This window comes from Megalobrama amblycephala, linkage group LG15 (assembly GCF_018812025.1).
Source record: "Megalobrama amblycephala isolate DHTTF-2021 linkage group LG15, ASM1881202v1, whole genome shotgun sequence".
NCBI lineage: Eukaryota > Metazoa > Chordata > Actinopteri > Cypriniformes > Xenocyprididae > Megalobrama > Megalobrama amblycephala.
Window position 1 is genome coordinate 2,757,707 of NC_063058.1, and position 12,314 is coordinate 2,770,020.

General features: G+C 36.7%; 1 protein-coding gene and 1 long non-coding RNA gene across 2 annotated transcripts in view; one reads left to right on the forward strand and one right to left on the reverse strand.

Annotated features, from left to right (window-relative positions):
- Positions 1–12,314, reverse strand: part of si:dkey-234i14.3 (fibulin-7-like) — a 13,339-nt gene continuing 1,025 nt past the window's right edge. Inside the window, exons 3-8 of the mRNA XM_048158711.1 lie at positions 10,406–10,565; positions 10,092–10,265; positions 8,479–8,652; positions 5,310–5,447; positions 3,567–3,702; positions 1–926 (exon numbers count right to left, since the gene is read on the reverse strand). Coding sequence (XP_048014668.1) covers positions 566–926; positions 3,567–3,702; positions 5,310–5,447; positions 8,479–8,652; positions 10,092–10,265; positions 10,406–10,565 — 1,143 coding nt within the window. The 3' untranslated portion in view covers positions 1–565. The remainder of the gene's footprint in view (positions 927–3,566; positions 3,703–5,309; positions 5,448–8,478; positions 8,653–10,091; positions 10,266–10,405; positions 10,566–12,314) is intronic.
- LOC125247427 lies at positions 1,795–7,148 on the forward strand. The gene is made up of 3 exons (XR_007180083.1): positions 1,795–2,619; positions 3,471–3,744; positions 6,111–7,148. It is a non-coding gene; the product is annotated as an uncharacterized LOC125247427 (long non-coding RNA).

The window sequence follows — 12,314 nt, forward strand, 5'->3', positions numbered from 1 at the left end:
CCTTAAGAAGACATTTTATTTTGTAAAAATATGTAGTGAAGCAGTTTGTTTCAATGTCATGTGGTGCAACTCTCCAAAAACATACTAAATGACATAATTAAAAGTTTTGCCTTAAAATGTTTTCAAAAATAATACACACATTCATAGTATAAAGATAATTGCTTCTTTTTTTTTTTACTTGATGTTACAAGATGTGCTTTTCTTTAAAATGTTTTTCATAAAACCAACTTTAAAATGACATTTTAATATATTTGTCCTTTAATTTTATTGTATTTGACTTCCTTATTTCCCATGTCCTTAAATTCCTTATTTTACGGAATTTTTCCACATTTCAAAATTGCATGTCATACTCTTAATTAACTTCAGCACTGCATAAATACTTTGGTCCAAATAGAAGGATTTTTTCCCTTTTTCAGGACTTAAATTACTCCGAGTTTTCTTTTGTCCTCAGAAATTGGCACCTCAGGAACAGTATAATAGCTCCTCTATCTCTCCTTGGCAGGGACGGTCCCCAGGATCTGGCCTGTGAATGATTTCACAGCACTGTCAGTCTGCCCTCTGCGCCTCAAAAGCTGTATGGTGACACGAAGACGGTGACTTTCGTAACATATCGCCCCAACAGCACCTTTCTTTCCATTTCACTCATCTCAATGTCGACGTCTAGCGTGGCGGGGCCCTGGACAGGGTTCACCAGCACCAGCTGTCCGGTCTGTCTGCCTGCACGCTGGACACTGAAGTGCTGCACTCCCCGCTTCCCCAGCAGGCCAAAGCGCAGTGCATCACCCAGGACACGGGCCGCCGACAAACGGAAGAGAACGGTGGGCGCTGACATATTGGAAACCACCGACATGAAGTGGAAGTTAATGGAGACCGGGGCCTGCAGACAGGCGTCATCTCCTTGGACGCAAGGGTTACGGTCACAACGCCTGGGTGGAAGAGAAACCAGAGAGGGCAGTGGATAGCCAGACCAAACTTTAACCTGAAATTATGTCTTGAAAATAAAGACCGTTGATCTGCACAGGGCAGTAAATCAAAAATTTAGCTTTGGAGCAAATGTGGGGCAAATTCTAACTTTGAAATAAAAAAGCCCTGTATTGTAGGCTAGAAACATGATCTACACAAATGTGTTAACCGGTGCATTGCAGGTGCGTGGTTTCTTCTGTTGAACACAAAAGAAGATTTTGAAGATTGATGGTTGATGTTCCCCATTAACTTGCATAGTTTTTTTTTTTTCTTTTCATACTATGAATGTCAGTGTTTGGTTACCCATATTTCTTCAAAATATTTTCTTTTGGGTTCAGCAAAAGAAATTCATACAGGTTTGGAACAACTTGAGGGTGAGTAAATTATGACAGAATTTACATTTTTGGAACTATCCCATTAAGGTCAAACAGGGTTCCCTCTCTTCTTCAGCGATCATTTTCAATTTTACTATGGCAGGAATAAAAGGCAAGTATCATGCCCTAAAGTAATATATTGCTCTCCAAGTCTTTAAAAGGCGTACAGTATTGCCATGACTTAAATATAAAATCAGTTTTTAAGGAGCTCAATCATACATTGTCTATGGAAGCTTGTTTCCACCACAGAAAAATTTAATTGCGACTTTTTATCTCGCTATTCTGACTTTTCTTGTTTATATCACAATTATGCGATTTATAATTCTGAATTTATAACACAATTGCGGGTTTATATCACACAATGAGTTTATATCAAAATTATGCAAGAATTTTTTATAATTTTGAGATAAAAAGTTGCAATTACTTTTTTTTTTTTTTTTTTTTAAATTTAATCGGCAGAAACAAGCTTCCATAGTTTATTGCCATGACTTAACTATAAAATCAGTTTTTAATATGAGCTTTTAATCATACATTATGACACATTGTTCTCGTTACCAGTGTCCATTTCATAGCAAAAAATATTGGAACTATTTTAATGTTTTGAAACTATTTGAAAATAATATTAGTCAAAGACAAAGTCGATGAACAACAAAGACACCCACAACACATAATAGAATATGTGGCAGGTCTATTAGTCTGTATTTACATAATGCGCACATCTATTTTGACATTAGAATTTTCTGTCCCATCCAATGCTGGTTTTTTTTTCAAACTGCAAATGGGTTATGTACAGATTTTCCCTTTTTAATCACTGTAGCTGTCAATCACTTCAGCAGAAACTCACTGTTGTGAAAACTCCTAATCAATGAAGCTGGCTACACTGCACAATGAATCTCTTATTGACCTTATATTGCATAAAAATGATTAGTTAGCAAGTTACTGAATAATGTAGCTGCTTACTAATAATTATTTTATGCATATATTTAAGCAGTTAATAGTATTAGCTAACTGCTGCAAGTGGCAACACAAGACTAAACATCATCATTGAAAATACTCTCACATCAAAACTCAGCATTCCTGAACACAGCACTTTCTGCAACTAATGGTAAATGTTTTTGGCCAGTGATAAACGCTTTGTTCTCAGCTGAAGAAATTATTTTCAAGGACAACAAGATTTTACATTTTTACATTTTCTCCAATTTTCCATGTGTTTTCCAGGACTGGAAACTTTGTCGCTATTATGCACCTTCTGAAAGAGTACAGAATCTGGATCAAAACACAGGTGAAGAAGCAGCAGAAACAAGTGATAAAAGCATTGCATATTAAAGGGATAGTTCACCCAAAAATGAAAATTTGATGTTTATCTGCTTACCCTCAGGACATCCAAGATGTAGGTGACTTTGTTTCCTCAGTTTCTTCAGTTGATTTTTAACTCCAACCGTTGCCGTCTGTCAGTCTTATAATGCGAGTCAATGGTCACACAATCTATAAGAGTCAATAAACATGCACAGACAAATTCAAATGAAACCCTGCGGCTCATGGCGGCACATTGATGTCCTAAGACACGAACTGAACTGCGTTCAGCATTCACTTAGTGATGTCTGATCACGCTCTGACAACGACAGTGATGTCTCGCGCTTATACTTCAATGAGAGCTAGACATCACTTCCGCTGTCAGAGCGCGATCAGACCTCACCAAGCAAATGCTGAACGCAGTTGGACATAGTGGTGTTTTAGAGGTAAAAAATTATATAAATACTGTTCGGTTTATCGCACAAACCGATCGTTTCGTGTCTTAGGACATCAATGTGCCGTCACGAGCCGCAGGGTTTAATTTGGATTTGTCTGTGCAAGTTTTATTGACTCTTATAAATTGTGTGACCATTCACTCACATTATTTGACTGACAGATGGCAACGGTTGGAGTTAAAAATCATCATTTGTGTTCGACTGAAGAAACAAAGTCACCAACATCTTGGATGCGCTGGGGTAAGCAGATAAACATCAAATTTTCATTTTTGGGTGAACTATCCCTTTAAGCTAATGTTTTTTAGTCTTTATATATCATGTGAATTAATTGTTTGATATAACATCTTTTTGTTGTTGTTTTGGTGACTTCTGTCATTTTTTTCAGACTTGCTCTGGCATAGGATCCTACTGACTGCTCTTGAAAACAGCACCCTCTGAGATCAGTGCTAAAGCAAACGACGGTGGTGATGCTGTAACTTACAGCGGTGAAGTTTTGATGTAGGTGGCGTTGCGGAAGTGAGGACAGTCCACCTGCTCACAGCGATGACCTCCGAATGTATTCACACACACCTGCTCACTGCTGCAGTTATGGGTCTCCCTCGCACACTCGTCAATGTCTACAGAAAGCACATGATAAAAACAACTATTTATTTTTAAAGGTTATTTCCTTTTGTCTACTATGTAAATATAGATTCAGGTTTTTTTTTTTCTTTTTTTTTAGTTAAAGTTAGTTGACTCATATCTTGGACAGTCTAGCTTTGTTCTAAATCCTAGTGAGCTTTCTACCAAGACAGCATTTTAAGGCACAGTATCAAGATGACGTTCACCTTCTTTTGGGCAAAATCTAAGGCAACATGTATTCCCAGAATGCCTTGTAAGGATCTCATTGGCTGTGTTTAAGCAAAGACTATAGAATAACACAAGACGCGTTACTCGTATTGTTTTGAATGGGAGAAAGTGCAACACACAATATGGCGGAATAAGTCCCGCCTTCTAAATAAGAGCCAATCACCGATTGGTAAAGTCATCGCGTCACTTCAGCGGCTGTTAGACGCTCCGGTTTCTATAGAAACAGACGTGCGCCTCCGAAATGAGGCACAAGAGACGCATTTAGGACTGCGCATGCGAATTAGCTTGATCCTAAAATACAGGTTTTTTGTCATGATTCGAGCATTTGGAAGAAAAAAAAAAAAGATGAGATAATTGTTGTCAGATTTCATTGGTGATTTCAAATATGAAATTTAATCGAAAGCTTGGCAAACAGCTTTGGAGAATTTGATGTTTCCCCATTCAAAGAGATAGGAGCTGCACTTGGATGCCCGAGAGGCGTTTCAAAGATGGCCGCCGAGTGAGGGACTTTGGTTTAAGTCCGCTTTTTATGCCAAATTCCCTGTGGAGAACTACAGTACCCATAATCCTGGAGAGAGATCCAATCATGATCAAGATAAATCATGGCAAAATAAGTTGTTAGTCTTCCTATACTTGCAAACTACTTATATACTTGTGTATATCTACATTTAAAAAAAATCAAAATAGAAAAAAAATATGTTATACTAATAAAGTTGCATAAAAATGCAGTAGTTTCATATTTTGTCTGCATTTTTAGTTGATTGTTAGTCTTTGATTATTTTTACTTTTTTTTTTTTTGCCTCAATGTTTGTAAAGTGATTCATCTTATAGTATAGTTTTTTTGGGGGGTGAATTTTACACATTCATTTTTACACATTCAAAATGAAGAAGAATAATTTTATTCATTCATTTTATCCATAAAGATTCTTATATATACACAATTAAATAAGTAGTTTGCAAGTGTAGGGAGACTAACGACTTATTTTGCCATGATTTTTGAGCTTCCTTGGAAACGTCTTCTCTGATTGGTGAATATCTCTCCAGGATTATGGGTAATGTAGTTCTCCACAGGGAATTTGGTATTCACTGTCCCATTCACTGTCCCAATCCCATTTTTGCCTACTGTTGTGAGTCCCCTGTGCTTCAAGAGAAAAGTGCTATTTATGTGGCGTGTGGAACTGATACTTATGTAGAGCGTTCCTAATCATTCCATGTCTAATTAGGAATGTTGCATTTAGGATGCTGCCTATGTGAGCAGCACACAGGAAGGCAGCTCACTAGATTATGAATCGGACCCTCTGTCATATGATTAAGATGATTTTAAAGAACTTCTACAAAGCAGCAGATGATAATGCAGGTTGTATAATGAACAGACCATGGCAGCTCCTGCTATCTCGGCCCAGGCTGTAACCGGCAGGACACTGGCACTGGAAACTTCCAGCTGTATTCACACAGGTGTGCAAACAAAGACGGCCAGGATGAGTTAGGCGGAAGAGCTTGCATTCGTCAATGTCTGAAAAACACATACATACACATACAATCACAGCGCTGCTTTAGGTGAGACATAGCTGAAATCTCTGAGCTGTCATAAAAATACAACTGCTGTGGCATTCGCATCTGAAAACTGTTCAAAAATTAAACTCATTAATCATACATCAAACCTACCATGTTATATTAATTAAATTCTGTTCTGTCTCATTTCATACATGATCACACTGAATAATTTAGCATTTTAAAAATACATTTAATTGACCATTGGCTGACATGCTCTTTTATCACTGGCAATGAGAGTCAGTAACAACACTGATGAATTACTGGAACTAGCTGATTTCATTATTACACACACACACACACACACGTTTTTAAAGTCAGTAATCCTGTAATATGTTAATCCAATTATCTTGTGTGTGTGCGTATTTATACAACGGTTCTTTCTGGTTCTCGAATCTGATTGGCTGAGCCATGTGATATTCCCTCAGTATCAGCATTGGACCGTTTGTATCACTCCGCTTGGGGCGACTGTTCTGACGGTCAATCCACCATATCTTTTCTTTTAAATACTCATGGAATGTAGTTAAGAGTTTTTTAGGCAAGAATGTAGTTATTTTGACCTCAAATATGTGACTCATTTATAAATATACCACCTATTTTACAATTTGTTTTGATGCTTTCACAGATACAACCTCAGATGAACAACAACACATGACATATCACACCATGTCATTGTTTATTTAACAAAAACTATGGTCAAAATGGAAAAGCCATGGGTGACAAACTAAGGATACCTTTACTGTTTCCTTATGAATGAAGAGTGTAAGTGTAAGTCAGGCACTGCTAATCAAATATCATTGATTAGTCAATCAGCAAGTGTGATCACCTCTATAAAAGCAGAAGTGTTGGCAGTGTGCTGGTCTGGAGTCTTCAGGTGTGTGTTAACATAATGCCAAGGAGGAAAGACATCAGCAATGATCTTAGAGAAGCAGTTGTTGCTGCTATCAATCTGGGAAGGGTTACAAGGTCATTTCCAAACAATTTGAAGTCCATCATTCTACACTGAGGAAGATTATTCTCAAGAGGAAGACATTCAAAACAGACACAAATCTTCCCATGAGTGGACGTGCCAGCAAATTCACCCCAAGATCATGACCATGTAATGATCAGAGAAATCAAACACCCAAGAACTCTATCTCAGACTCTACAGGCCTCAGTTAACATGTTCAATGATAAAGTTCATGACAGCACAACTAGAAAAAGATGGGTCAAGTATGGTATGTTTGGAAGGGTTTCCAGGAGAAAACTTCTTCTCTCTAAAAAGAACATGGCGGCACGGCTTAGGCTTGCAAAGTTGCATCTGAACAAACCATAAGACTTCTGGAACAATGTTCTTTGAACAGATGAGACCAAAGTGGAGATGTTTGGCCATAATTCACAGAAAACTAAACACATCATATCAGCACAAACATCTCATACCGATGATTTTTGGCTTGTTTTGTAGCCACAGGACCTGCGGGAACCTTCAGTCATTGAATCGACCATGAACTCTTCTATATACCAAAGTATTCTAGTAGTAGTCAAATGTGAAACCATTCGTCTGACAGCTAAAGCTTGGCTTACAGTTTTTTACAGATGCTAGGACACATTTCTCAATGCTTAGGTCACTTTTGCAAAACTCTTCACACAGTGAGCACAACAGAAGTCTATGTGGGCTAAACTGAGGATCAATTATCATTGCTTTGGCACAAAATGCATTCAATGAATACATCTCTCAAATTTCATGAATTCTTTTCTCACTAAGACACAACAACTGCCAAAACTCTTTGTACGTACAGGCCAACTTGCACATGCTTACATACTGTTTTCAAAACTGTTAAACTTATGTTCAAAACAATAACATAATACAAAACTGAATAAGACAGCAATTTGCTACATTCCCACAGTAATATTTTAATTAAATATATTTTAAATCTTAAAATTAAATGCTATAAAAACAATTGAATTGTATCTGTATCAGTGGATGGTGTGTATACAAATTAAATGGAAATAAAAATAAATAAACAACATAAAATACTGACGAATTCTGCATCATGTCTGATTCATTCCAGTAATATATATTGCAGTGAATTATAAACAGAAATGTGTCCACAAGAAAACACTGTATAATGCTACATGTTGTTAGTGTTTTTTAGGTCATTGTTTTGTGGGTGACAAAGTGTGTTTGTCGGCTGTCAACCTTTGCTAGTGTTCTGGAAGAATGAGTTGATTTGAGACCTGAATAAATTGTTTTGGTAGTTGTAGTGCATTTTGAATGTGAAATTAACTGCTTTGCCATGCTGAAAGTTGGTTAGGAGAACTGTTTTGCAAAAGTGACCGAAGTATTGAGAAATGTGTCCTAGCATCTGTAAAAAACTGTAAATCGGGTCATGCAACAGGACAATGATCTGAAGATCACCATCAAATCTACAAGAGAATGACTGAAAAAGACAAGAATCGAGGTGTTTCAATGACCCAGTCAAAGTCCAGACCTCGTCCCGACTGAAATGCTGTGGCTTCTTCAGAGAGCTGAGCATAAACAAATGCCCACAAACCTCAATGAACTGAAGCAATGGTGTAAAGAAGAGTGGGCCAAAATTTCTCAAGAAAGATGTGAGAGACTGATAGAGTGAGACAGAAAATGATTTCTTAAAGTTATTGCTGCTAAAAGTGGCTCTACAAAATCACTAACTGAATCATATGGTGTCCTTAGTTTGTCACCCATGGCTGTTCAATTTTGGCTTTATTTTTGTTAAATAAATACTGACACGGTGTGATATGTCATGTCGGAGGTTGTATTTACTTAAATTTAAGACCTGCTAAAGACCAGATGACTTTTATTATGTTCTGATATGTAAATCCATGAAATTCTAAAGGGTGTCCTTTCTTCTTCATATGACTGTGTGTGTGTGTGTGTGTGTGTGTGTGTGTGTGTGTGTGTGTGTGTGTGTGTGTGTGTGTGTGTGTGTGTGTGTGTGTGTGTGTGTGTGTGTGTGTGTGTGTGTGTGTCTCACCTGTGCACAGTGTGCTGCTGTGGCTGGAGATGCCGAACCCCGGCTCACAGGTACAGTGGCTGGAGCCCAGAAACTCAATGCAGCGGGACGGCCTCACAAAGGCAGGGTCATGAGAGGATGAGGGAGATGCTGATATAGCAGCAGATGCATCATTGTTTACAGTGGTGTCTACAACTGAGAGGACACAAAACAGCACATGCTTATACAATGACCTTTGACCTTTAAGACTTTAGTCAGGGTTGACACCACATCTAGTGTGACAGCAGGGTCCTGATGGAAGTACAGTCCGTTCAGTGTGTCATACTGTTGTATATCTGAGTGAAACATTTAAAATATGTCTTCGCACAAATTTACTGTGCATGGTTTGTGAAAACAGTGAACTGAATGCAAACATTTTTGAAAAAGATTTTCTGATTAATTTGGAAATTCATTTCTTTCATCTTGTGTTTCATGAATGATGTGTACATTGTTGCACTGCAATTACTGCCAAAGGCTTTATGAAGGAATTACAAGATTTTTTTTGCTCATGTTTTATAAAAGAGGCTTTAATTGTTGCAATGAATTCAATGTGATGGTTTTCTTTTTACAAAGAATTTACACTATTTTGCTCAGCTGGTGCTTCATAAATTAAGCATACTTTGTATGTTTATTTGAATGCAACTATTTATGCAAGAGGTTTTTCTGCAAAATTGTTTAGCTTAAATCTCATGAATGAGCCATAAATTGTTACATTAAATTGAATGCAACAATTTACCCAAGAGGTTCACAAACGATTTACACTGAACATTTGTTCAACTTATATAACTCTAGACCAGGACTTTTCAATCTTTCAGATGCCACAGATACCAGTTATATGTTTTTTTACGTATAAAGACCCAATTCTGTGGAAAATTAATATTATAAATGTGTAAAATATCACTGTGCCTTTTTTCTACTCACTGTACTATTAGACAGTAAAGCTAGATGTGTTTTATTCATTTATTTATTTTTATTCAATCAAATGTACACATTTTTTTAATTATTTATTTACATCAAATTTATTAAATTAATTTATTTAACAAACAATTTTTTATTTTAATTAATTCATTCATTTATTTAGTTAATCTTATTTATATTTATTCTTTAAATTTTTAATCTTTTTATTGAAATATATATATATATATATATAGTAAAATATGGTACTCGTGATAAATCAAGAAAACGAGATTTAAACTATAAGACTTACTGTGTTGAGCTATATAACATGATTAGTTTTCTGTTGATGAATGTATCCAAACAGTTGCTCATCTGTCTAATAAATCACATAATATATATAAGCGTCTTTGGTGTTTCCATGGTTTCTATAAAATAAAACCAGAAATCGAGGGTAACGCGCGTATGATGTCATTGATTGGCAACGCATGGACACAGCCCGTGTGTTGGTTAAAACTGCTTATTTCTCTGCATTTAAGCATTCTTGGAAACATTTGGGATCCTGTAAATACACAAGTCAACAAAATATATAACAGTGATCTAGTGGTAATCCAAAAATCCTACATATTGTGCCTTTAATTCTAATTTTGCAGTCATAGATGGATCATGTATGTGGTGGTCTGAGAGTGTCAGACTCGTACACTTGCAGGACGGCTGTGCTCCGCTCCAGCTCTGGGACTCCAGGCAGACTCTGGTTTCCGGCCCCATCAGCTGAAAGCCAGGGCTGCACAGGTAGTGGACCTCATGGCCCGACTTAAATACACGCCCGAGGATCCGGCCATTAGCCAGCGGCTTTGGTGGAGGACAGTCTGATGCTGGGAACAAGACAAGCAGTGCCTACATATTTACACCAACCGTGCAGCCTGTACTTCAACACTGATATGTTGACTGGTTAAGATCATGATACGTGGTTTAAAATGACTGTGATGAGCTCTTATGATCTGCATTTGCTGACCTGTGCTGCTGGCTTTGCTGTGTTTAACTGTGCTGTTCTGTAGCAGGCCGAGTTTCTTGCGGAGGCTCCGCAGACTCTGTAGGAAGGACGTCTCATGGGCCGAGAGGAGCTTCTGCACCTGCTGAAGAGCGTTCAGCACGTCCTGTCCGCTCTGACAGTCCTGAGCAATCAGTCACAGAAACACACAACACCACAACAAATGAGGATGTCTTAGTTCATTAAAGGGGTGGTTCAATGTGATTTCACTTTTTTAACTTTAGTTAGTGTGTAATGTTGCTGCTTGAGCATAAACAGTATCTGCAAAGTTACAGCACTGAAAGTTCAATGCAAACGGAGATATTGTTTTTTTAAAGTTATGGCAGTTTAATGCCTACAAAAACGACCGGTTTGGACTACAACAAGCTTCTTCCCGGGTTGGTGACATCATAAACCCTGCAAAACACGCCCCCGGGAACACGCAACAAAGTGGGCGAGGCCATGTGGCGCAGCATGTGGAAGCAGAAGAGTTAGACCAATTAGAACCCAGTTTAGGTCAGAGAGCTGCTAAAGGTGGATATTTTGATAAATCGAAAATTTAAGTTTTTTCTATGTATAAACTGTTGATATAATAAAATATGTTTTCGTAGTTTGTGTGGTCCCTTATCAGTGGAAAATTATCACAAATAAAAAAGGATTCATGCCAATATTGTCCAAAACTCCACTTTTCTAGGGCATGTCCAAACTTTTGGAGGGAACTTTTGAACTTTTGTATATACACAGTACAGTCCAAAAGTTTGGAACCACTAAGATTTTTAATGTTTCTAAAAGAAGTTTCGTCTGCTCACCAAGGCTACATTTATTTAATTAAAAAACAGTAATATTGTGAAATATTATTACAATTTAAAATAACTGTGTACTATTTAAATATATTTGACAAAGTAATTTATTCCTGTGATGCAAAGCTGAATTTTCAGCATCGTTACTCCAGTCTTCAGTGTCACATGATCCTTCAGAAATCATTCTAATATGCTGATTTGCTGCTCAAGAAACATTTATGATTATTTTCAATGTTGAAAACAGTTGTGTATTTTTTTTTTCAGGATTCCTTGATGAATAGAAAGTTCAAAAGAACAGCATTTATCTGAAATACAAAGCTTCTGTAGCATTATACACTACCGTTCAAAAGTTTGGGGTCAGTAAGAATTTTTATTTTTATTTTTTTGAAAAGAAATTAAAGAAACGAATACTTTTATTCAGCAAGGATGCATTAAATCAATCAAAAGTGGCAGTAAAGACATTTATAATGTTACAAAAGATTTCAGATAAACACTGTTCTTTTGAACTTTCTATTCATCAAATAATCCTGAAAAAAAATATTGTACACAAATATTTTGTACAATTGTACACATTAAATGTTTCTTGAGCAGCAGATCAGCCTATTAGAATGATTTCTGAAGGATCATGTGACACTGAAGACTGGAGTAATGATGCTGAAAATTCAGCTTTGCATCACAGGAATAAATTACTTTGTGAAATATATTCAAATAGAAAAATTTCACAATATTACTGTTTTTTACTGTATTTTTAATTAAATAAATGTAGCCTTGGTGAGCAGACGAAACTTCTTTTAGAAACATTAAAAATCTTAGTGGTTCCAAACTTTTGGACTGTACTGTATATATATACATATATACATATACATATGTATACACACACATATACATACAACATACACACAATATAAATGTATGTTTTCATGTGCATTTTACAGAAGAATCCAGAGTCCATTCGAAACAAAGTTAAGGCTTTTCAGAGCTTAATGACCCTGTCATTTCGACTGACCACTGTAAATCTGGTTAAGTCTTGGACTAGATCTAGTCTGTGTTTTGGGAAATTATAATAGCCTGGTGTTAAAACCAAAGGCAAACAA